We start from the raw sequence: 27,348 nt of genomic DNA, 5'->3' as shown, positions 1-27,348 counted from the left end.
TTAATGTAAAATTCATTATTTTAGGTTTAGATTATTTATTTCATTATTTTTAGGTGCTTTAAATGCTTTTAGGTCAAATTTGGTTCCTATTATGGTTAGGTATTAGTTAGGAGTTATTTTAGAATATATTTTCTAAATCTTTAAATGTTTTTTGAGCATTTATTAAATTAATAAAATTCAGACTTTTTTTTTTTCTATTTTCTAGTGGATTTCAGATCCTTTCTCTTTGTAGATTTAAGAACCCTTGTGGATTCAAAAAACCCTTATAAATTTGAGATTATTTTTAGAAGTAAATGTGCTTTGTTTCTTATTTTTTAAAAATAGACGTATTTTATTTCTTGATGCTTTCACATCCCGCATCAAGAATACAACCAACCCTTCAGAGAAAATGTGAACTTAGAATCTGAAATCGAAGTATTTGGCTACGTAATTTGGCTTAAATCTTAGATAATACAACGAATACTTACTTGGAATTAAAATAGCTTACTGAATCAATTTTTTAATGTTTTCTTTTGTCACCTGGCCGTTGTTTGTACTATTTGTGTAAGTGGGCGTGTGAAACTAATACCGCCCACCCTAAGTAAACTTGCACTTCGGATACATATGATGACAAAGTAAATACCGGCAATGATGCCTTAACTTGTAAATGCCAGAATCCCAAATTACACCATACTACTATTTGAGTCTAGATTTTTATTACTTAATATAAGGTAACAGATTAGCTTAAATATAGATTTATATCTTGCATATATATTTGCAAATTTGTTTATTACAGAATGTTATTAGAAGCAGTCATCGGAGTAAAAAGGATACTTCTATAATTTATTCATTTCAATTCAGTAAGCTCTTAATCATAGCCCTTGCTTAGTTGCCATACTTGGCCTTGTAGTCACTCCAGAGCTGATCAACAGTCTTCCCAAGCAGCTCAACAAAGTAATTAGCACTGTAACCAGTCCTCAATTTCTTGTTCAAATCGGCCACAAATCCATTTCTAAGACCATTTAAATAGTCCAAAAACCTAGCTGTAACATCGTATCCATGGTCCCATCTATCACCTTTACCTGGCTGCACCCAATGGCTAGGCACATACCCTGACTTCAACCTCACAAAATCTGCAATTCCTTCAATCAATCCTCCTGGAGGACTTTGTCCATTACCATTCCACTGCCATATATGCGTCATTTCATGGAAAAGCACTCCTGTAATCTCCCTTTTCACATCACCTGAATAGCTAGCTATGTATCTGGCGCTGACATGAATCTCGTTGTTGACAGCATATGCGACACCATCAATGTCCTCAATGAACAAGCTCACTTTTGCTACCTTTTTTCTATCTGCAGTAGTTTTTTGCTGGAAGATTTTCCATGTGAAATTTGTAGCGTTTGTCAGTGTTTGCTTGCTGTATTTAGACCCTATTTCGTTATTGAAGCGTGACCCACCCGTAGTGTTTGCGGCGGTGTTGGTGACAACGTAATCAACTGCATGGATTCCTTGAATGGCTGCTAGAGTTATAACAAAAGAGAGGAGAAGAAACTTGTGGTGAACCATGACTATATAGTGTCTTTCCTTTCTTTCTTTTAGTTGGTTTTGAACAAGAAATATGGTGGTGCTCTACGGTTTATGTAGGAAGATATGTAGATCTTCGTAGCAACTTGTAAGGTGATTCGTGCACTCAAATAATTTGCCTTATATTTTATTAGTGGCAGGATAATTATCCCAATGTAAATTTTTGCACAATAATTTGCATAATTAAATTAGTTTGGCCGGATGCATTTTTTAATAAAATTTTCTAAGTTACGCTATTTGACAAAAAAGGCCAAGGGAGAGAGAGATATATATGTGTGTTTGTGTAAAATGAAAAAGAAAAGAATAGAAAGAGAGGCCTATATCCGCCAAAGAGAGTGAGAGAGTGAGATGTGTGGAGTAAGTAGGGTAGGTGGGGTAGGTTGGGGATCACATATGAGTCTAAAAATTCTGACCACACACACATATATATAAATATATATATATATATATATATAAAAGAATTTATTAACTAAAGAAAAAGGTTATACAAAAGAACATGCATCACTCTTGATAACAAACTCAAAGCAAGAGGGACAATTATTCAAATCAAAAGGGTCAAAAACATTACACTTAAGAGTCTATTAGGCTAAAGTATGGGCTGCTACATTAGCAGTCCTAGACGCCCAAAAGATTAAAACATTACACTTAACTTTAGGGTGTACGATTTTTTTAGCAACTTGCAACATTGTCCTCGTATTAATTAGAAATTAGCAAGGGCACTTAGTCATGATTTAGAACATAGATACTTCCTCAGTTTTATTTCCTCTGGCTACATTTTCATAAGGTTGACCTTTTTTTTTTTTTTTTTTTTGGTACTCATACTATTCACTATGAAAAACTGGGTCTATAATGGCATTCTTGAAATGCCACTATAAGTCCTCAATTTATTTATTTATATATTTTTCTGGTTGGGCTTTGTTTTGCTGGACTTATAGTGGCATTTTAAGATGCCGCTATAGGACTTTGAAGAGATTTTTTTTTTTTTTTTTTTAATTTTTTATTTCCTTTCTCAATAGATTAGGCTAATTTGGATAATTAGAAATGCAGTGGTCTCTAGAAGATATTTAGGACAATTTCTTGGTGAAGTTCCTAATTTGTATCTATCTGTTTTGAAATTAGGAGTACGTAGTTGATTGATTTTTTTTCAAATTAATATAATTTGATTTATTATTATTATTATTATTATTGTTTTTTTAAAACGATGTGGACATCTGTGGTGGATAACTTAATGTCTTTGCTTTGCGTAATGATAAAAAGACAATGCATGTATGAACATTTGAAAGTGTTGTCTTGACTAATTGTGGTGGGCCCTTTTTTTTGCAACTCTAGGCTAAGCTGTCTCCTACCACGTTATGGCATTGTTATCCGGATAAGGGTGGGCATTCTCTCTTACTAACCCCTATGGCATGCACCTAATGATTCTAGCTCATCTTTCCCTTTCTTGGGTGGTATGTCATCCTAACAGGACATTCTCCCAAAAGAGCTTGAGCGAGAACCCCAAAATAGGCTTTTCCCTTCTCCCCACCGCTAGACCATACTCTCTCTTGCCTTTGACCCATAGCCCACCACTCCTGTATTGGCCGGGTACAAGTGGGTGATGCCTGAGTCTTGTGTGTACTCCACTTCTATGTGTGTCCATGGCTTGTCTGCTGTTCATGTGTTTGCCATGACCTGAGGGCTTGTCTGATCTTTGTTGCAAATTCTGCTACTCATTCTTGACCTCTTGTGGCATAGATGAGTTACTAGGTTTTCATTCTTTATATCTTGCTTCCTCCTTGGGTTGGGTCTTGCTTAGGCATGAGCCTTTCCTTCTTCAATCCAACCCTTACCCTCTTGTGGGTCGGCTGACACCTTTGCCATGTCACCCCATTGTTTTTGCCATATTATTATTTAACTTGTACTTACTGGGCCTCTTTTGGGCCTACTGTACACTTTCCTTCTGCTTAGTTTAAGTAGCCCAATACTATCGTTGGACTTGTACTCACATTGTTTTGGGCTTCCTTGGCCCATTCATCTTTGGGACTTCCTTGGCCCATTTTATTCTTTTGAGCAACCTCGATCCGTTTCATTTCCTCAAGCATCCATGCCCATTCCAATCCTTCATTCCCATGGGCTTTTGCTAAGTCTTTTGGGCTTTCTTGGCCCAAATTACCATATCCTTTACTTTCAAGGCTTATAGGCTTTTCCACCAACCCCATTTACTTAGTTCCTTCCTTTGAGCTCCTTTGACCCATTTTTGCTTGCTTTCCATTTCTCATAATGCTCATGAGTTTATTACTTTTTTCTTCAGACTCCTTTGGGCCCACTTGCTTTCTTTGAGGCATTTTTACTATTTTACAGCTTATGGACCATTATTTCTATCATTCGTGCTTAATGGTTTTTTTCTTAATTTGCTAATTCTTCTTCTTTATTCCCTCCCATGTTGTTGGGCTTCTTCCTATTATTGGATCTCCTTGCCAAAGTGGGCATCAGCACTAATATTTGTGGAAAAATCGAAAGGTCCAACGGTAGGATTTGTGTTCATAGTTGTGATTCTTGAATCAATATGTGAAAAACGAAGCATTAAAGGTAGAAATTCTTGTTGCTGGCATTGATTAAAGATTAGACACAATTAAAGATCGAAACTCTGTGTTCGTAGTTCTAGTAATGCTATGCAATAAAATTTGGGTACTGTATTAAACTATGAACTTCTAAACAAATTAGCTACTGTCCAGTTTGTTTAGACTTTCAAGTTTGATCCCCAAGTTGAATGAGAATTTAATTCTTTTCTTTTCTTTTTTAAGTTGTAATTAAGGTTGCATATGTGCGTAGTTATATTGTCTTAAGTAGCTGCATGCATATGCATACTTCAAATTTCCAACTGGGCAAGCTGATAACATCCAATGAAAAGAAAGTATAAAGAGAGAAAAAAAAAAATTCTGACAACAACCAATAAATAATAATCTCAGCACATTTATTTATCTCATGAATTAAGTAATTGCATGATAGTATGATTCAACATTTTATTCATATAAATTAGCTCTTAATCAGCACTCTTATTTTGCATACTTGGCTTTGTAGTCACTCCAGAGCTGATCAACAGTCTTCCCCAGCAGTTCAACAAAGAAATTAGCACTATAACCATCCTTCAATTTCTTATTCAATTCAGCCACGAACCCATCACTAAGACTATTGCAATAGTCCAAAAACCGAGCCGTAACATCATAGCCTTGATCCCAGCTATTTCCTTGCCCAGGCTGCACCCAATGGCTAGGCGCATACCCTGCCTTCAACCTCACATAATCAGCAATTCCTTCAATCAATCCTCCTGGAGTGTTTTGTCCATTACCATTCCACTGCCATATGTGTGTGCTTTCATGGTATAACACTCCAGTGATTTCGGTTTTCACGTCGCCAGAGAAGCCATTGATGTACCTTGCACTAACATGAATCTCGTTGTTGCTAGCATATGCAACTCCATCCATGTCATCGATGAACAAGCTCACTTTGGGCACGTTCTTTCTGTCCGCATCAGTGCTTTGTTTGAAGAGACTCCATATGAAATCTGTGGCAGAAATCAGTGTTTGCTTACTGTAGTCAGACCCAATCTCATTGTTGAAACGAACTCCACCCGGAGTGTTCCCAGCGTTGTTGGTGACTTCATATTCAACAGCATGGATGCCATGAATGGCTAAGGCAAGGGTTACTAGGAAAGAAACGAAAAACATTTGGTTAGCCATAGTTATCTTGTTCTTTTACTCGGTTTTGTACAAAGAAATGCAATGGTGCTCTATCATTTATATAGGGAGTAAGATTTTTAAGCAACTTGCAACGTGGTCCTCTCATTAGAACTTGGATACTTCCTCGATTTTATTTCCTGTGTTTACATTTATTTCGCCCCAAATAAGAGAATGTTGACTTTGACCAATTTAGCCGAAAAAACATTGACTTCTAAGCATGAAGGCTATAGTTTGCGGTTGCAAACCGCGCAACTCATGTCTCATGAAGAGATTTTTTATATTTTTTACTTCCTTTCTCAATAATAGTTTAATTAGGCTATTTTGGATAACTAGGATAATTTGAAATGCAGTGATCTCTAGAAGATATGTTTAGGATAATTTCTTAGGTGGAGTTCCTAACTTTGTATCTATCTGTTTTGAAATTAGTAGTTGATTGCAGGGGCGACGTTATGTTGAGTTCAGGGGTTCAAATGAACCCCCTGAGGCATTTTTTTTTTTTTTCTAATATATAATATGTTTAATTTTAATTTTTGATTTGTCCCTCTTAAAATGAAAATTTGAATACCCTGACCCTAAATTTTTTTTTAGTACAATTGAAATAAGTTTAAATATGATCTTAACAATATTTTGGTCTTTTTTTTTTTTTGAGAAAGTATTTTGGTCTTTTTAAACACACAAAAAAAGCCCAACAACAAAAAAAAAAAAAAAAAAAAAAAAATCGTCTTAAACCTTAAAAAAAAAGCCTATTTAGATTTTAACAAATTTGAAATAAACTAATAGAAAATTCTTAGTTTACATTGTATATATAAGATTTACATTGTCTCTAAACAAATGTGTATTGTACATTTTTTGCAAATTTGTATAATATTGCACACATTTGTTTAGTCTACAATTTAAATCTTACATTAATAGTACAATATTAACATATCATTGTCTTAAACTAATAGATAAAAGTATTTTAAATAGTAATAAATAAAGTTCACTTAATGAAAATAATTAATATGTTCATTGTATTAAGAAATAATGTGCTAAATGAACTTATAGTTTTTTTTTTTATTCTTTTACTCGTGCATACTATGGGAAAATTTGTAATAAGAAATCTTTGTAAAGCGCAAAATTCATCTCTTAGCCAAAATACATCTTCTTGTTGACCCCTCTAGAAAAAAATTCTGGAGCCGCCACTAGTTGATTGATATATATATATATATATATATATATAATACATCTTCTTGTTGACCCCTCTAGAAAAAAATTCTGGAGCCGCCACTAGTTGATTGATATATATATATATATATATATATATATATATAAAACAAGTGAAGAGATAAGATTTGCACATTGGTTCTCTTTATAAAATAGACTAGACAATGGGTTTGGCTTATTTACAAGATTTTTTTAACTAAAATCTCATTTTGTTTTAATAAAAAACTGCCACACTACTCATTACTCATTGACTAAATAAAATATAGAGATTAAACTTACTACCACTTGCTGTTGTTATTTAAAATAAAAGAAAATGTCCAGTTAAAAAAAAGTAATGAAGGTAAACCATACCCTTAGATAATACTATTGAATTGCTAAATTTCTTTTTTCATTATCAACATTTAAACACACATTAACTATATTATTTTGATATCTATTTAAAATTATTGATAGAATGCTAAAAACTTATATCTCAGTGAAATTGTTTAGTCTCTCTTACGAAGAGAATCAAGATTCGAATATTTCATTAAGTACTTTTCTAAATGGTTAAAATTTGAGGAAATCTATTTGGTAAAGTACCCTAAGAAATCTAGACCATTAAATCATTAAAGAATTGTTAAGATTTAAGAAAATCTATTTGGTAAAGTACCTTAAGAAATCTAGAAAATCTAAATCCAGCAACCTTTCATCTTATTTCCTTCTAGAACTATTCCCTTTTCATTTATGAAGAAACTAATTGTAGTAAAAATGGTATATAACAATTTCAACGAACCTTTTTTTTTTTTTTTTTGAATTAAAGGTCGGTTGAAGTGGTGGTTCAAATTAACTTCAAACTATAATAATGAATAAACGAAAAAGGTGGTACAGTAGTGGGGTTTCATAAGTTTCCTTCTTTCCACCATCTTAGTTGTTTTGACAAAGACTGATAACTAGTCGACTTTGATTGGCATTTTCTTTCTCTTTTTGGATAGGATCTTTAATTGGCATTAATTTGGCATAATGGCATGTCTAGATTAATATTTGCAACAAAGTCAATTTAGGTGATTTGTGGACGAATTGCTGAACAAGACACCAGGTTCTAGACTTCTAGTCCAGATAAACGAATTTAACATAATCTAGAGCTTTTAGTATTTTCTTTTGACCGCTATTAAATTTCGAGAAATCAATGCCGAATTCCTCTGACTAGAGAAAAGCTTTCCTTTATTAAGAGTAAACTCTTAATTTTATTAAGAGTAATATAAAATGCATGATGGGTTTCTATATACAAAACTTGTGTAAAGCGGATTAAGATCTTCTCAAATTTTTAAACTAACTCTAGCATAAAGTTTATTTCTAGTAATTTATGGTTAAATGAATGATTTAGATTTCATCGTATCAATATTTTAAATGGAAAATAAAGCAATTTAATGGTTATTTAAATGTTGATTATGTGTTAAAATTCCAAATATCTATTTAACTATGAATGGTTAGGATGTTAAAAAAAAGCTTCATTGTGAAGTTGCCATAAAAAGTTTAGAATATTTTTGTTTTTGGTAATACTTCGATAATTAGGGAAGGTAAGATTTGAATTTTAAACATTTTTGTTGAAACAGTGCTAATTGAATTATAAAGTATTTGACAAATAATTTAATAGTTACAATAATAAGTAAAAAAAGATTTAGACATTTTACGTTTTATTTGGTAATATAAAAAGTAAGAAGCGAGTTACACGTTGCTTAAAAAAAAAAGTCAGAAAAAGAAAGGGAGAAAGAGGAAATGTTAATGAACAGTTAGATGCGTTCAAGATCTTTTTACAAAATTGAATTTTCTTCGCCTTTTCAGCAAAAACACCTACAGTCATTTTCATATATTTTTGGGAGGGTTTGAATATAAGCAGATCTGCCTAAAAGCGCGTTAGATGCTTGGGTTTGATTACAATAGACCGACCCGTAAATTGCGCATAAATTTAGGTTGAGGGAATTAAATATCATTGCCATGTATGCCTACCAAAGATGACCCATCATAGTTGACTCAGTCAAAATTGGGCCCAACCTGAGCTTTTACCTCACTTTCCCTTATCTCTCTTTTCAAGAAATATCCTATGTTTGGTACACTGAATATGAATCATAACAGGAATGGTAATCTTTATTACCAGGAATAAAAAGTGTTGTAATGGAATAACTAAACCTATTCATTAGTTTGGTTGTGCGTTGTAACATTAGAATAAAACTTATGATCTATTTTAGGAAATATCTCATTCATACAAATATATTTCCTAGAAAATAATATATTTTAAATTTTAGAGAGATGAGTTATTTTTTAATGATTTTTTATTTCCATAATTATTAGGTGGATATGGAAAGTTTATTTATTGGGATATATATTAATGTTAGAAATTATTACATCGACTAAGGAATAACTATTACAACCCTTTTAGAGAAGAATAGTTATTCCTCATTTTAAAGAATAGCTATTCACAAGGAATGACTATTCCCTGTAATAAAAACATAACCAAACTATTAAATAGTTAAACCATAGGAATAACTATTACATTACAGTGCCTATTACAATCTACCAAATGTACCCTTAATCTTATCATGTCTATTTCCTTAACATAAAAGGTGCAGAGAAATTGTTCTCTTTTTTTTTTTTTTTTTTTTTTTTTACGTACATTCCGTGCACACATTCACTCGTTCATAATTTCGAGCGCAGTATCTACATTTTTTATAGGCGAAAATACCATTTTAGTCCCTATATTTTGGGGTTACAGTCAATTTGGTCCCTACATTTTAGTAGCAGTCAATTTGGTCCCCGTTATTTTCAATTTGTAGTCAATTTAGTTCCTACCGTTAACTCACTAACGGAAAATACTTACGTGGCAAACAGTCTGCCTTGTTGACACACATGTGGCTAACATAATAATATAAAATCAATTAATTAAATCTTATAAAAGCAACATCAGCATTTTAATAATAAAAGAAATCCATGTCAGACAAAAAAATTCTGAAAAGATTAATTAAAAGAAAAAAATAAAGAAAATAAATTTTTAAAAGAATCGTCACTTTCTTTTATTTTCTTTTGAATTCTTGCACTTTCTTATTTTCCAAACACAATATACCCAGCAGCACCCAACACCCAGCAACACCACAATATGAAATCAAATCCCAATACCGAGTGTTTAGCCAAAAACAAAATTGGATTTTCACAGAGACTAATCATCAAACAATTTGAATGCAATTGCAAGCCTTAATATATTCCTAATACAAACACATTACCTCTGCTATGGATTCAGCTACGCTTAAGCCAGCCAATTCCTAAACATCATAAACAAAATTAAATTGAAAATGTGAAAACGACAAAAAGGCAAAGAAGAATTGGGTTATGAATGAGTGAGTGATTGCGCTTGACCATAAGCTGATCGACGCTAAACCCAAGAGGACCCATGAGGATCTCATCGATCTTGGCGGCTTCTCGTTGCATGAGATAAGATATAGAGTTTGGGTTTTGAATTTGAATCGCTCTGTCTACCATTGTTTCACTGGGCTTTGTACAAAATGCACGAATTGAGAGACTCGGAATTGGGATTTGATTTCATATTGTGGTGTTGCTGGGTGTTGGGTGTTGCTGGATATATTGTGTTTGGAAAATAAGAAAGTGCAAGAATTCAAAAGAAAATAAAAGAAAGTGAGGATTCTTTTAAAAAAAAAAATTTCTTTATTTTTTTTCTTTTAATTAATCTTTTCAAAAATTTTTTGTCTGACATGGATTTCTTTTATTATTAAAATGCTGATGTGGCTTTTATAAGATTTAATTAATTGATTTTATATTATTATGTTAGCCACATGTGCGCCAACAAGGCAGACCGTTTGTCACGTAAGCATTTTCCGTTAGTGAGTTAACGGTAGGGACTAAATTGACCACAAGTTGAAAATAACAGAGACCAAATTGACTGCTATTAAAATGTAGGGACCAAATTGACTGTAACCCCAAAATGTAGGGACTAAAATGGTGTTTTCGCCTTTTTTATATATATTAATGTTCATATTTAAAACTTAAAAGGTGTATTAATATGCTCAACGGCAAGAGCATTTGCAAAGCTGGCTCAACAAAATTTGAAGCTTAAGATGATAAATTAAGTCAGGTATCTTATATTTAAGTATAAATTAAATAAATTTATTTAAAATTAACCAAACTAAGGTTAATTTGATGAATTAATACTAAACAAACTAGAGTTAATTTCATATTAAGGGTGTCAAATGGGTGAGTTTGGGTGGATGTGGAGTGAACATAATTGGATTGTGTACATAAAACTCATTTATCCATTTATTGTCTATTTAATTAATTACTTCTAACTCAAATCTAACCCAGTTATTATAACTAAACCCAACCCACCTAATTACCCAATAATCAAAATTACCAAAATGCCACTAGAGCTTGAAAATGACTAAAGTACTCATAAAATCCTTTAAATTTACCAAAATACCCCTAAGAGCATTCACACCCGGTCTTGGGAATGCTATATGTTGCTATATTTTAGCATCAAACCACTAAAATGCATTACCCAGACTGCCTATATGTAAGATGGTACTGTAGCAAGATTGTATAGTAAAAAATTAGTTTTTTATTGTTTGATTCTTCTCTCTCCTCTTTTCTCATTATTTCTTTTCACTTTCTCTTTCTTCCTTCTCTCTCTTGTTTTGCTCTCTCATCCTCAAGGATATTTGCAAACTAGCTGTGTAATGGTTAACAATGTAGTAAGTTAACCAACGTTTGGAAAGATTAAGGAAAATAGCATCTCGAGTTTTAGAAACTCGAGATGCTGTTTAAATCTCAATGTGCTACACTAGTTGTGCAGTTGCTGATCTGAACTAAAAATGCCACTTAGATCTCGAGTCTTTAAGACTCGATTTCTACAAAATAAAAATCGAGTCTTAGAGACTCGATTTTCTTAGAAAAAACTATTTTATACTCATAGATATCGAATATTAGAAACTTGATATCTAATTAAAATTTGCATAGAACTTGAGTCTTATAGACTCGAGTTCCACTGGAAAAATTTTTATAACACGCATCAATCTACAAAATTATCACAGATTAGTCTTCACAAATTAGTCTTCACAGATAAAAATTATCAGCCCTTACTCTCTCACCCAAAACACTCAACCTCACTCACCCATAACTCTCACACCACATTGCCTCTCACTCTCACTCACCCATAACTCTCACACCACATTGTCTCTCACTTTCACTCACCACATTGCCTCTCTCACTGCTCTTCCCTCTCAACAAATTCATATCTTAGATAAGGGTTTTTTGATTTGATTGTCATTGTAGTTGGGTATTAGTTGTTGTTGGGTGTGGGTTAAAGAGTTTGCCTATTTATTTTGTAGATAGTTAACATTACTTAGTTAAGATACCAATATTGTGAATTATAGAACTTTATTTTGTTGGTGTTAATTTTTTGAGTATTTATTTGCATGGTTTTTATTATCAAAATTTTATTCATCATTTCTAAGCTCTTATTTTTATCATGATCTTACAAGTTTCTTGACTTTATTCATCATTGTTTTGGGTACAAAATAGGTAGTGAATGAATTGTAATGAATGGGTATGTAATAATGCCCTTTGAATGGGTATGAAATGGGTATGTAATGAAATGAGTGACTTATGGATATAAAATGAATTGTAATGAAATGGGTATGTAATTCATGCCCTTTTAATGTGTAATGAAATGACTTTTTTTGTATTGGGTATGTAAATGTTATTAGATAAAATGTTGTATACTTTTACATTTGGCTTTTTTTTTTTTTTTTTTTTTTTTTTTTTTTTGTATTGGGTATGGAAAGGGTAGTCTTAGCATGACGGAAAAATGATTTGGATATGAAATGTGTAATGAAATTCATACCCTTTGAATGAATTGGAATTTGTACTTTGTGTAGTTTGACTAGATAAAATGTTTTTTTAACTAACATAGTAACTTGACTCTAACAGGTTCACAATGCTTGAAATTGATATAATCTTATACCACGGTGGTCCGCTTAAGAATGCCAATGCGAACAAGGGATTGCCATTTGAAGGGCCGGGTATAAAGACCTATTATACCCAAATTGATCGTAGATTGAAGACCTTTGATGAATTGAAGATGATAGTTATGGAAGAATTGTGTGCAAATCCTGCTGTACACAACATACAAATTACTTATCATATGCCACATGAAGTCCTGCAGCACCGGATTAATTACAAGTATATGGCAATAGAAACAAACAAACATGTAAAGATCATGTTTGACAAGTTGGAGAGAATACCTGCAGTAAATGGTATTGAGTTATACATAAAGTTGGAGTCGCGTGCAAAAGTTGGTATTGAGGAAATCCAACAAACAACCACAAGTTTACAGGTTACAGTTTCGAATGCCCAATATGAGTATTCTATACATGTAGAGAATGATGATGATGATGATGATGATGACAATAAGAGTGATGATGACGACTATGTTGATGAGACTACTGCTATTAACGGTGAAGATTTTATCGATAGAGATGAGTTTGAAGAGAGGATTGAATGAGGGGACTTTGGGGACTTTGAGAGAGACATTGATAACGATGGGACATTGGACGGTAGTGAACCCGATGCAGACAATGTTATTAGTGTCCAAAACATTACGGACACAATCCCTACCTACGAACCTCCTGCCTTATCATTTTCTGCAAATACTTGGGAAAATATGGTTGATCCTTCACATATTAAGATACCATTTGTGTCTACTTGGAGAGAGGGGATGAATTTGTGCAAAGGGTTGACTTTTGCCAATAAAGTGGAGGTGAAGCGCGTATTAACGCTTTGTGCCCTCAAGGAAAAGAAACATTTTATGATCAATAGGTCGACGAAGAAAAAACTTTGTGCGAAATGCATGGATGAGTCATGCAAGTGGTATGTCTGTGTAGTCATGAAGCCCAATTTCCATGGACTATGGATGGTCACCGTGTATGTGGGTCCTCACACGTGTATACGGATTGGGGTGCGAAATGATGGTAGAATGATGAATTATAATTTTATTGCATCAAACATCCTTAAGAAGTTATATGAGGATCACACTACCCCAATTAAGCATCTTAGATCTATAATAGAGTTGAAATATGAGGGCCATAAGCCTTCTTACTATAAGGTATGAGATGCGAAACAAAAAACGATTGGGAAGATGTTTGGGAATTGGGAAGAGTTTTACCAAAAGTTGCTAATACAATATATTGATCAGGATCCGACTACCCAGGTGTTCTATCGTACCACACCCACCGGTGAAGATGACACCGTATTTTTGCATTATGTGTTTTGGTCTTTCGATCCATGCATTGATGGATTCAAATATTACAAACCAATTATCAGTATTGATGGGACCTATCTATATAGTAAACATTAGTGAAAGTTGTTGGTCGCAATGGCAACCGATGCCAACTACAAGGGGCCCTAAACAATCCATCTAGCTCTACCAACTTGGTAATGTCAATCACCCTTTCATCTTGCATCGTTATGTTTGTCATCTCCTTAGCGCGACCACGGCATGTAAGTGGGCCCAGGTCCTGCAAAAGTGGTTGGGCAAAATTATAGCGGTTGTTAAAACTAGATATACAACTTTGAAAAAACTTGCTAAAAGTCAAAAACAACGTAAAAATTAAAGCGGTTGTTAGAACTAGATATTTCACCTCACCATTCCAAATGTCCTCTGATCGATGATTTTGTTGTCACGTCAACAATGAAGGATCATCTGGACCAGGGCGCACGATCTTTGGCTCCTCATCGATTTGAGACTCCATACTGCAAAGTGTGCTACTGTGGGATCATATGTAGTGGCAGACATACATTATTTGCATAAATGAAATGATTTTATATTTGCATAAAAAGGGGATAGCCATTTGAATAAGCACAAAGTGCACCATACATACAAACTTCTAAATCGTGAACATTGACATTTAGGCTAAAATATGATTCCAAAATCCTACTTCTAAATTTTTGAAACAATGCAATGTATGAGCTAAAAAGAGTCCAGATTTCAAACTAGATTAAATGTCAATTCAATTACGGTTGTTTTTGGATGGCAACATTTGGATTTGGATTTGAAATCCACTGATTTAAAATCCATTGATTTAAAATGCCTTGATTTGAAATCCCTTGATTTTGAAATTCTTTGTTTGGTTCATTTTAAACAATGAAGGATTTGAAATTCATCATTTGAAATTTCATTGTTTGGATATTTAAATTTGGATTTGGATTTGGATTTAAGATCAATAAAATATATTTTTTTAATTATTATTTTTCTTAATCCTTTTACATTTTAATTTTAAATACATGAGGAAATATTGATAATCTAATTGACAAGATGATGACTAAATATTTTTAGTCATAGCCAACTAAAAAAAATATTTTGCCAACTATTGACAACTAAAATGTTTTATATCAACTAGAGAGGACACCCAAATGCATGGGTTTTTTTTTGCACAACATTCAAAATCTCAAATTAAAAAATTATTTTAAAGCTATTAACAATTAAAAAGTTATGTATCAAGAGGGACAGATTAAATACCCAAAATATGTTTCTTTTACACAACCTCCAAAAGAACAAATTAATGGGGACTAAGTAGAAGTCGTATCCAATCCTTTTTATCATCATAAACTTAAAGTCCTATACACCTCCATGCATTAACTTTTTAACTATTTTGAATATTTCAAGCTATGTGAGTCCAGACACTTTTGAAACCACTACGCGTACCTCTTCACCAAAAGATTGTGGTTGCTCTTGATTTTTCTTTTCTGTGAAGTACTCTTTTACAACTAGGAGATACCTATCAAAAAAATGTTAGATTAGCAACAACAAGGGAAAGAACATTAATGCTACTCATCAACTAAGAGATACCTATCAAAAAAAAAAAAAAAAAACAACTAAGAGATGCTTTTTATTCCATTCATTAATAAGCAAACAAAGGGATTCTATTTGCAACTAAAACAAGACCTATTACTTTTCACATTTCCTGAATAACTCAATTGGTAAGAGACCAACTAGGTCATAACTATATTTTTACTTTCAATCAACTACCATATCAAGCACTTGCAAATTCTGCATAACTTGATAACCATAGATAACCACTCAATATGTAGCAAGCCTAGGAAGATGAATTTTACACATAAAACATACACAATGAATATCCAACTCTAGTAGAGCTACAAACCTTACACATGTTTGCCTCAGTTTTTATACATAAAACATACACATGTTTGCCTCATTTTTTTCTTCTTAATGACTACAGATTACTAAACTTGGGAACTTAAAGAAGAATCAGATACTATTTCCTCCAACTTCCAACACCAGAATCTTCTTTTCAAAATTAGAAATGAACAAAAAAATTGAACATAGAAGAGAAGAAATTATGTATTCAAGTAATGCACAATTACAGATAATAATCAAGACACAGAAAAAGTTTCTTGCATATGATTGAAAAGATTATGGAAAGCTTACTTCCCTCATAAAAAATTCAACACCAGCAAAAAAAAACTCAAAGATAGATAAATAAATGCATCCCATTTCACTAATCTCTCTCTCTCTCTTTGCAATCAATTAATGGCTAGTTCAACTTCTATTCTACCAAATGCATCTATACCACTAGATGACCAGTGTTCCAACCACCAACTGAACCAAAAAGATCAAGCCTCCTCCATAGTCGAACCATCTTTGGTACAACCAAACACACCATCACCATTACCCCCATCAAACTAGGGTTCAGCCCAGTTCATGATAACTGAACCAGTACATCTACCACAACAAAACCTTTTGTGAGAGTGCTTTTTTTCAGGATACTCAAGCCCAAGGATCCTGGGCTTGAATGAAAAGGAAGGATTTGGTGGACCGGGCCTTGATTCACCGCAGCTAACAAGCTGTTTTAGAATCAAGTGAATGCAGAGAATACTCCTGACAATATACAGAAAGACAACAAACAAGGATATCGAGGAGTACCAAAATTAACAACGTAAGTTCAGAAGGAAAAAAAAAAAAAAAGCAGGATTAGCAAAACGATAAAGCAAAGAAATAGTGCTATGAGGATGCCGGGAATTATTAAGCAGTGTTTCATTAATAAGTTATCTGTTTTGATTACAGAAAAGCTCACTAGGACGTGATACAAGGTCCAATCAAGCTCAAAAATTGCAGTCTTGAATGGCGATTTCAGCCTTCAAAACTTGCAAAGTTTGATTCTCGTTGAATCCGAGTATGTGCAATAGTGGCCTTTACAGGATATCGGGAAGCAGTATTTGTTCTTCCCTTAGTATTTTTCTTTCTGCATAGATTTTTCTGATGGTTCTTCCTAGAGAATTTCTTCTTTATTCTGTTTCTTTCTCTTTTTCTCGCTACCTTCTTCACAACCCGTCCCCTCCTTTTATAATGGAGTTTTTCTGGGTGTCCCGGGTTCCCCTGTTTTGTTCTTTTGCAAACAGAGCATGTTTTGTCCCTGTCGCCTCGGTAAGTCCCTTTGCCATTTTCTCTCATTCTTTCCTTCTCTTGGTTCTGATTCCTTCGAAAGCTTCTGGTTGGCCATCCTCTTTGGGACGTGCTGAGGTATGCCCTTCTTGGCATCCTCATTTCTGGCGCATTCCTCTTTTCCCTTTCTTTCCTATTTGGGCGGAATCCTGTTCTGCCATTTTTGAAAGTCATTCGTTGCCATTCTTCTTCCCTGTTCTGGTTCCCCGAGGCTCTTTTGCTGTCTGTGCCATGAGAGGTCGCTCGCGTTTCTTGTTTTCTTTTTTCTTTTCCTGTCTTCTTTCTACCGATCTGTCCCAGTCTTCCTTTTTATTTGTGCTTGAAGGGATTTGAGGATCCTTGCTTCTTTAAATTTTTCCGTGGTCTCTTTTTTGGGATGCTTCTTCCTTTTCTGGGCTTCAGGATCCTCTGGGCCTTCCTTTTGTCCCCCCATGGGTCATCCGTGCCTATTACTTTTGGGCTTAGCCTGAGATTTTTCCTTTTGGGCTTGACTTGTTCTTTTGTTTTGGGCTTATTTCATTATGACCTTTTTTAGACCTCAACATTTAGCCCCCCGAGCTCGTGGGTTGCCTGAAACCCACGCGTGAGTGATTTAGGTTTCTTGAGATTTTCGTGGTATCCCCCCCCTTTTTTTTTTCTACTGGGTTCCCTTCCTTTTTTCTTGGGATCCCGGCCCTTTTCTGCTGCTTTTAGTCACCTCCTTTTTGCATGTTGCATTCCCTTATAATTATTACCTTTTGCAGCTTCCTCTTTATACGGGACGTGGCAGTTGGGTATTTGAGGTAAAACTCCTCTATCCACTTTTCTCGTTTCCCGTTATTTCTCATTAATAACTGCTGATCACTTCAAATTAAATTTCTTGGCAACTGGCGCGTCTTTCCATAAACTGTTTTCCCCAACTGCTATTCGTGCCTTTATTGTAGCCGTTTCATCTTATCACTTTGCTTCTCTGAGTTTTTCACTCTTTGTGTTTCTCTTTTTTTTTCTTCTCTGTTACTCTGTTCTTCCTCCCTTTCGCACTTTCAATCTTTTTTCTTCTCAGAGTGCGTGTTGTTTCGATGGCTTCTTCTTCTTCTCGAAAGAGGAGAGAGCGTACTCCCAGTCCTTCTGAGGGTGAAGGTTCTTCTGGTTCTGCTCCGAGTGATTCTCACGAGGTTACCGAACGTCCGGCCTTCCCTTTACGGGATCCTTGGTACTCTCTCAGTTTATTTTTCCCTCATATATCTCATGGTGAGGCTCCTCCATCTCCTCACGTTTGGATGTTTTCTGGTCAAGCGGGTTTCGCTGGTTCTGCCCAAGTTCCTGACCCTAGAGAGATTTTTGATCTCCAGATCAGACAAGGAATTCGAGAGGCGGTTCCTATTTTCTTTGATTTTGTTCCAGGAAAGATTCAGGGCTGGCCTATATGGGTAGACAAGGAACTATCTGATGCTGAATTTGTGGGTCGTTTGGAGCGCGCCGGTATCCTAAAGGCAGTGGCTATTTCCAGAAATCTTGAGGGCTTCAGAGACGCCAAAGGGCTCAGGCATCTGGTACGTCGTTGGTGCCCTTCCCTTCATACTTTTTTCTTTTCTACTGGTGAATTGACAATCACCCTAGAGGATGTGGTTAATAACTTCCTTCTCCCAGTGTTTGGTGAAGAGAATCCCTTTGATATTAGCCTTTCTGGTGAGCATCTCGTGGTAGAAGAAAAATTATTTGGTCATTTCGGTGGTCGCGCCGCCTCTTCTGGTGGTAAGCCGGCTAGGATGGGGAGATGGGTGATGACCCTCTCTCGTGAAAAAGATAAGGAAGTGAGGTGGGCCGGTTTCCTGGCTTTTTGGCTTAGTAAGTTTTTGTTTAGTGAGTTCCCTGGGTACGGAGTTAAGTCTTCGTTTTTTCCGTTGGCAATCAAGTTGGCTCGAGGTACCCAGTATCCTTTGGCCCCTCTGTTCTTGGGTCACGTTTATTCTCAATTGGACCAACTTCATGGAGATGAGGCTGAGGGTGATTCTTGTTATGTGATCACTTCATCTCTTCATTGTGCTATTCTTTAGATTTTCATGTGGGACCGTTCTGCAGCTACTTTGGCTAAGTGCAGGAATTTGAAATTCGTGAAGGACAAGTTCCAAGGATCCCCCGACATAGTGAAGGGTCTTTGTGGCAATTCTACTGATGCCTTTCCCATTATTTTTCGTTGGATTAGCTTGAAAGGTGGTGGCCTCAATCTTGTGGAGTTGTTTGACCAAGCAGGGAGCTTATATTGGAGATCCCCTCATGAGTTTGGTCCTGGCTTTGCGTGTGACTCTGTGCTGTCTTCTTTCTTATCTTCTACAGGTAATACCTTTGACTTGCGCCGTGGTGATGAGGGCAGTCTGGCTTATCTTGCCTGCATTAGCCCCTCCTGGCTTCCTGTGCCTTCTTCAAGTGGCCCAAAATATACTCATTATTCAGCACACCGGGTGCTTCGGCAATTTGGCTTTGATCAGGACATTCCTCCAGTTTTTAAGGATGTGGTGCCATCCCTTCCTTCCTTGGATCCTTTCTTGAGGCTGCAGGCCTTTTCTTATTGGTCACGGAGGAGCCCCCAATTTGCAGTGCCTAACTCCCAGAGAGGAGTCTTTGCTTCTAGTGGCTATACCAGTTATTGGAGAAGAGTACAAAAGTCCTTTGTTGATTATGTTGGCACTGGTACAGTTTGGGATGCCCCGAATCCTAGCATTGTTTCCGCTCTGACATCCAATAGACGTTTATCCCTTCCAACTGCTGGGATTGTTTCTGCTGCTGCAAGCAGCAAGACTGGGTTTGCAGAGTGGCATGCCTCCAGGGGAGGTTGGGTGGCTTATGGACAGGATTTTCCTGAGACCTGGCTGGGTGATAGTCTCATCATTGGTGCTTCCTCTGGGGTGCCCATCAAAATGGGTGCAACAGAGACAATTAGTGCTGCCACTGCTCCGAGTAAAGGTAAGGATGTCAAGTCGAAGAGAATGAAAGCTGCTGATGTTAGCGAAAGTACAGAGGGTGTGGAGATAGGCTCTGAAGCGAAAAGAAGGAAAGCGGGAAAATCTCAAGCACACTTGGCATCTCAGGAAGGCAAGGATGTCAAGGAACCTTTGGTTTCAAGGACCCGGAAGAAGACCAAGGTAGAGTCTTCTTTTCCCCAGGTTCCTGTGACTGCTTCAGTCCATGGTTCTTTAGGATCCTCTGGTTTGGTATCCCAGCCTCCTTTAGGACCCTCTGGGCGTACTCGTAGTAAGCAAAAGACTTCCAGAGAATCTGTAGAGAGAGAGAGAAGGGCAAGACTTCTTTCCTTCTTCTCTTTTTTTTTTTTTATTTTTTATTCACCTTGTTGCACTTGTTTCTATTTTGCTGACGAGTGGTGATTTCCTTTACAGTCCAAGCGCAAGTCTGATCACAAGACGGGTAAGAGCCAATCTTCTGGAGACGACGTGGTATGTGTTCCCCTTTTTCTTTTGTTCTTTCCCTTTTGTTCTGACATTGTGTTGTCTGCATTTCCTGCTGTTGTGTTTTTCTCTCCCTTTCTTTTTGACACTGCCTTCTCCTCTTCTTCTTCCTTTAGGTGGAGGTATCCCCCCCCTATGACTGATAAGGCTCTGGGGGAGGAAACTATCACAGCTCTTTCCGTTGTTTTTCCTGTTATGGGGGAGGAGCCCCCTACTGATGACCCAGCTGAGGAAACTGGGCAACCAATGCAAGGTTCCCAGGATTCTCAGGATCCCAAAGCTTCTAGGATCCCGTCATCTGAAAGTCCCCATATTGAGCGTACTCCTAGTCCTATCAGGACTATGTTTCCTCAGTCCTTGTCAGATAAAGGTGCTTTGGGAGACACTCCTTTATCCAAACAAACAGGTAAACCTTGTTTCCTTGGAATAGCGTTATATTCTACTTTATTTTCCAGTTTTTCTTGAGTTCCTCCTTTTCCTTTTTCTTTTAGGTCAAGCCAGTGAGAAATCCGCTCCTAGTGTTGCCTCTTCTTTAGAATCAGAAAGCTCAGAAGGTGAGTGCAAGCTACTCCCATCGTGTTTTCCTTTTCTTCCCCCTCCCTTCTTTTTTTTATATATGGCGAAGCCCCCTGCATCTATCCCTTCTTTTAGCCACTTTGCTATTGGTCCTTCACCTTTTCTTCAACTTGCCTTATATTCCTACCCAGAATCTTCGGGGAAGTCAGGAGATCAGGAAGAAGAGGCTCTGCCCCAAGAAGCTGGAACCGGTTTGTTCTTCTTTTTCTCCCCTTTTTTTTTTTAGACTAAATCCGTTCTTCCTTTTCTTTTCTTTTCTTCTTTTTTTTTTTGAATATTGATACAGGCTTTGCAGGTTCTGAGCCTGTTATTCCTGAAGGAATTGTGAGACCTATTCAAGTTGCTGACCTTCGTCCAGAGCAAAAGGCTGCAAGTCCTCCTGTCTCTGCAAGTGGTGACACAGTGATGAGGGATGTCTCGAAGATGACTGCCTCAGATCTTGATTCAAGGCTTTCTTCTTTTCTGGCTCGCTTTGATCTCTTGGAATTCAACAGTCTTCCTGACAGCCACTTCCATGTTTTTGGGTCTTCCTATGGCAGCTTCCTGCGTTTCTCTGTTCCTGTGGAAGGCCTGCCGCTGCTAGAGAGTCTGCTTAAGAGTCACGGGGATTTTACCAGCGGCTTCAGGGGAGGCGTTTTTCTAGGCAATATTTTAATGGAGTTGCTGTGTGCTGTGCTGATTTCCCTAAGGAATTCCTCTATAGATTCCTTGTCTGAAGAAAAGCTTCTGGAGTGGAGAGGGGTGGTGCAAGACCTTCTAGAGGCTAAGTTTAATTTGTCTTTTCTGCTGGATCACTTGCGTCTGCTGGCTCATATGCTGTTTCAGAGGCAATCATTCAAGAGTATAGACACTGAGATAGCTGCTGCTGAGGAAGCTTTGGCTCGTGCTCACAAGGTTTTACAAGACTTGAAGGTCAAGCGGCAGAGGATCCTTGCTACTTTGGCTGTGCCTGTTATTTCTCCGGATGCCTCCCTGTTGGCCGGCCTCATTCCTTAGCTTTTTTTTTTTTACATAAACAATTTGGGATTGTATAAGTTTTTCTTTTTGAACATTGTTCTGCTCTTTGCTTTCTCTTTTGTGTTTCAAAACTGCTTCTTTTTTTTCTTAGTATGTGAATCTGCCTTTTTCTTTGGTATATTGCCTTTTCTTTCCTATGGCTCTTTTCTTTCCTGAGTCCTGGACCATGCTCTTCACAGGCTTCACTGTAAATTCTGGTCCAGGTACCCGGTAATCTATTGTGCAAGTACTGAACTGGGTACACTGGTATCCTTCCCTATGTACATATTTTTCTTTTTGAGACACGGTCCCAGTTCATGAACTTTGACAGGTTCCCCTTTTGCCAAGTGCTAGGCTAGGTATCCTAGATATTTTACTTTTATTCTGTGATCCTAGACCTATGCACTTGGGACTGTTTGTGGGATATCTGAAATTATTTGTGAGGTGAATCCTGGGCCATATGTAAAAGGGTATTACATACTCTCCCCTTTTTTTTTTTGACTCAGGTATCCTTCCTTAAATTTATCCAAATTTGGTTTTTTCTGCAGTATTTAAAGAAAAACTTAAATGTTGAAGAAACGGGAATTTCATTAAAACATGGTCATTTTCAAGGAACAAAGAAAAAGTCTTTTGGTGCAGTATTGACCACAAAGTGTCAATCTATCACATGTTCCTGAACAAAATTATCTTAGACCAGAATTCATGATAAAGGCTGAAAAATAAAAAGACAAAAAATAAAAAGAACTTAGCAGATAGTGAAGCTGGTGAAAGGACCCTGAGGTACCGGGATCCCCTTGTCCTTATGCATAATATTGCTTCAGCCATTTCCCGTTTATGGGCTCTGTCAGGACTGTTCCATCTTCTTTGGCAAGGTAATAATACCCACTTTCATGAGCTGCATTGATGATGTAGGGTCCTTCCCATTTTGGGGTGAACTTGGAAGGCCCTGGCAGGTTCCTCCTCACGTGTTTCGCCATCCTTAGCACTAATTGCCCTTTACTGAACACTCTTGGGCGTACTGCTTGTGCATATGCTCTGGTCATTCTTTGCTGGTATCTCTGGCTCCTTTTCTTAGCCAGTTCTCTTTCTTCTTCTACTCCTTCCAGATCTGCTAGCCTCTTTTCATTGCTTGCGTCCTCACTTTCTCCCTGGTTTTCCTCCAGAACTACCCTTGGTGTAGGAATGACTAACTCCACAGGGCTGATGGCTTCTGTTCCATAAACCAGGGAGAATGGGGAGAATCCTGTGGCTGTCTTTACAGAGCTTCTACATGCCCAAAGCACATCTGCCAGATGGTCACTCCATTTTCCTCCATACTCATGCTTCATTTTCTTAAGGATTTTCAATATTACCCTATTAGTAGCTTCAGCTTGGCCGTTTCCTTGTGGATAGTATGGGGTAGATCTTCCATGCTTGATGTGGTATGCTTCAGTTAATCCCTTCATATCTTTGTTTATGAATGGGGTTCCATTGTCGCTGATCAATCTTCTGGGGATCCCGAACCTTGTAATGATGTGGTCTCGAATGAAATTTGCCACAGCTGCTCCAGTAGCTTTTTTCAAAGGGATGGCCTCTACCCATTTTGTAAAGTACTCCGTGGCTGCCAGGATCCATATATAACCATTGGATGGAGGATTTATGGGCCCTATGAGATCGAGCCCCCAAGTATGAAAAGGCCATGGCGTCGTCATATCCTGTAGGACATTTGGGTGAGTGTGAATTGCATCTCCTAGGACTTGGCAAGCATGACATGTTTTGACCAGCTCCTGAGAGTCTCTTTTCATCGTTGGCCAGTAATATCCCAACAACAATAACTGCTTATACAGTCTTCTCTTTCCTGGGTGACTTCCACAATCTCCAGAGTGCACCTCTCTGACCACTTCTCTAGCTTCCTTTGGTCCCAGGCACCTGAGGGGATCCCCATGGTATCCCTTTTTGAATAAAATGTCGTTCTGCAAGAAATACCTGCTCGCTAGTTTTTTGAGCTTGTGGGCCAGTTCCCTGTCGGTTGGCAGGACCCCCCGAGCCAGGTATCCTATGAAAGGAACCCGCTGTTGAGGTCCAAAAAAAAAGGGGTTACAATAAAATAAGCCCAAAAGAAATGGAAGAGCAAGTCAAGCCCAAAAGAAATGGAAGAGCAAGTCAAAGCCCAAAAGAAAAAATCCAGGCTAAACCCAAAAGTAACAGGAACGGATGACCCATGGGGGATAAAAGAAAAGCCAGAGGATCCTGAAGCCCGGAAAAGGAAGCAGCATCCCAAAAGAGACCATGGCAAAAATATAAAGAAGCAAGGATCCCCAGAACCCTTCAAGCACAAATAAAAAGGAAGACTGAGACAGATCGGTAGAAAGAAGACAGGAAAAGAAGAAAAAAACAAGAAGCGCAAAACGACCTCTCATAGCACAGACAGCAAAAGGCCTCGGGGAACCAGGACAGGGAAGAAAGAATAGCAACGAACGACTTTCGTTGATGGCAGAACAAGATTCCGCCCAAATAGGAAAGAAAGGGAAAAGAGAAACACGCCAGAAATGGGGATACCGAGAAGGGCATACCTCAGCACGTCCCAAAGAGGATGACCGACCAGAAGCTTTTGAAGGAATCAGAACCAAGAGAAGGGAAGAATGAGGGAAAACGGCAAAGGGACTTACCAAGGCAACAGGGACAGAACATGCTCTGTTTGCAAAAGAGCAAAACAGAGGAACCCGGGATACCCAGAAAAATTCCATTATAAAAGGAGGGGACGGGTTGTGAAGAGGGCAGCGAAAAAAAAAGAAAAGAAACACAAAAAAAAAGAAGAAATTCTCTAGGAAGAATCATCAGAAAAATCCACCCAGAAAGAAAATACTAAGGGGAGGACGAAATACTTCTTCCCGATATCCTGTAAAGGCCACTATTGCACATACTCGGATTCAACAGGAATCAAACTTTGCAAGTTTTGAAGGCTGAAATAGCCACTCAAGACTGCAATTTTTGAGCTTGATTGGACCTTGTATCACGTCCTAGTGAGCTTTCTGTAATTAAACAGATAACTTGTTAATGAAACACTGCCTCATAACTCCAAGGATCCCCACTGCACCTTTTTCTTTATCGTTTTTGCTAATCCTGTCTTTGTTCTGAATTTACGTTGCTAACATTTTTGGGCATTCTACGATATCCTTCTTTGTCATTTTTTTTTTGTATAATATCAGGAGTATTCTCTGCACCTACTTGACTCTTAAACAGCTCGTTAGCTGCGGTGAGTCAAGGCCCGGTCCACCAAGTCTCTCTTCCTTTTTTTTTATTTGGGCCCGGGATCCTTGGGACTGAGTATCCTAAAAAAAAAGGGACTCTCACACCCGCCAATCTTCTGCAATAAACACCGCGTAGTTTTCTTCTTTATCAATTGCCAAACGACATTCCTGGCATTTCTCCTGTATGATTACTGCTTCCTTGTCCATATCCGGCCAGTAATACCCCATGCGTTGCATCCTTCTGTATAGGCTAACTTTTTCTGCAACTCCACATGCTTGGGCTTGTAATTCTTCTAGTTTCGCCTTTCCTTCCTTCTCGGCGATACATCTGGACAGTATTCCTCCTGGCAGTCTCTTATATAACTCTCCTTCTATCTGAGTGTAATCCATTAGTTCTTTGATGTTCCCTCTGGGGCTTGCCTCTTTCATCCTTTCTTTGATTTCGTCCCTCCAGTCCCACTGTTTGGATTCCCCAGGGTACATCCCTTGGAGGATCCTTACAATAGAATGTTCCTGCCTTCCTATTTTTATCAGCGTATCCTTCCCATCAAATGGTATTTGGGATCCCAGGGTGGCGAGAGCATCTGCGAACTTGTTTTCACTTCTTTGAGTGTATTCTATGCTGAAGGTTTGAAATTCCATCTCCAGCATTTGTGCCCAAGTCCTGTAGGCTGCTAAACTTTGTTCCCGTAATGCAAAGTCACCTTTCACTTAGGAGACTACAAGATTAGAATCTCCCAGCACTCTCATATGTTTCACTCCTATGCTGAGTGCTATAGTCAACCCAGTTAAGTATGCCTCATATTCAGCTGCATTATTAGAGCATGAGAAACCAAGCTTGAAGGACAGGGGCATGATATCCCCATTTTCGCAACTTAGTACAATTCCTACCCCATTTGAAGTCGCTGTGGCTGACCCGTCAAACCTCATGGTCCATTTCTTCCCTGGAATCTCCATCACTGCTACCTCACCAGGGATTTCTTCACTCAACGGGCCTTCTTCCTTTCCTGGGAATTGAGCTAGCAAATCTGCTATGGCCTGGCTCTTGACAGCCTTGGGAGTTTTTATACCTATATCATATTGTGAGAGCAACACTAGCCATTGTGCTATCCTTCCCGTGAGAAGGGGCTGGTGCAGGAGTGCTTTTATGGGGTGGGATTTGGTCACCAAGAGGATTTGGTGAGCTGAGAAGTACCTCTTCAACCTTTGTGATGCATAAACGATTACTAGGCAGGCTTTCTCTATTCTGGGGTACCTGGTCTCGGTATCCTTGAGTGTTCTGCTTACATAATATATGGGCTGCTCATTTCCTTGGTCATCTTCTTGTGCCAGCAAAGCTCCTATCGCCTGAGAGTTTGATGCTAGGTATAGCAACAGAGGTCGCCCACGTACTGGTGCCTGGAGGGTGGGCAGATGATTCATAATGCCCTGAATTCTTTGAAAAGCTTCCTGCTGCTCCGTTCCCCAGGTAAACTCATTTCCCTTTTTTAATAGCTTGGATAGGCCTGCTGTAGCTGAGGCTAAACCAGGCACAAACCTCCTGATATAGGAGACCCTTCCCAGGAAGCTTTTGAGTTCCCTAACAGTAGTTGGTCTTCTCATCGTGGCAATAGCTGTGGCCTTGGCTGGGTCCACGCTTATGCCTTTGTGATGTACCAGGAATCCAAGGAACTTTCCAGCAGACACTCCAAAGGCGCACTTCATGGGGTTCATACGTAACTTGTATTTCCTGCATCTTTCAAAGACTTGCTCAAGAACTTGGAAATGTCCTGTTCTGGTTTTTGACTTGACCACAATATTGTCTACATAATCTTCCATCTCCTCATGCATCATGTCGTGGAAAATGGCTGTAATGGTCCGTTGATACGTAGCCCCCGCATTTTTGAGGCCAAAGGGCATTACAGTGTAGTAAAAGTTCCCAATCGGAGTTCTGAATGCCGTCTTCTCTGCATCTTTGGCTGCCATGCGGATTTGGTTGTATCCACTGTACCCATCCATAAACGAGAACATTGAATTTCCTGCAGCTGAATCTACAAGGAGGTCGATATTGGGCAAGGGGAACTCATCTTTAGGACATGCCTTGTTCAAGTTGCGAAAGTCTACACAGCAACGGA

At 37.6% G+C, this 27,348-nt stretch overlaps 2 protein-coding genes across 2 annotated transcripts; both read right to left on the bottom strand.

Annotated features, from left to right (window-relative positions):
• Positions 1-760: 760 nt before the first annotated feature.
• LOC115969479 lies at positions 761-1,639 on the bottom strand. The gene has a single exon (XM_031089139.1). The coding sequence runs from the start codon at positions 1,546-1,548 to the stop codon at positions 865-867; it is 684 nt and encodes a 227-aa protein (XP_030944999.1). The 5' UTR covers positions 1,549-1,639; the 3' UTR covers positions 761-864.
• A 2,859-nt stretch (positions 1,640-4,498) lies between these two features.
• LOC115968952 lies at positions 4,499-5,325 on the bottom strand. Its single transcript, XM_031088497.1, has one exon. It carries the CDS (start codon positions 5,283-5,285, stop codon positions 4,602-4,604), a length of 684 nt encoding a protein of 227 aa, XP_030944357.1. The 5' UTR covers positions 5,286-5,325; the 3' UTR covers positions 4,499-4,601.
• Positions 5,326-27,348: the final 22,023 nt, after the last annotated feature.

Source organism: Quercus lobata, chromosome 11 (genome assembly GCF_001633185.2).
Source record: "Quercus lobata isolate SW786 chromosome 11, ValleyOak3.0 Primary Assembly, whole genome shotgun sequence".
Classification (NCBI taxonomy): domain Eukaryota; kingdom Viridiplantae; phylum Streptophyta; class Magnoliopsida; order Fagales; family Fagaceae; genus Quercus; species Quercus lobata.
Note: the sequence above shows the minus strand (reverse complement) of the source record. Positions and strands in the feature narration are given on the sequence as shown.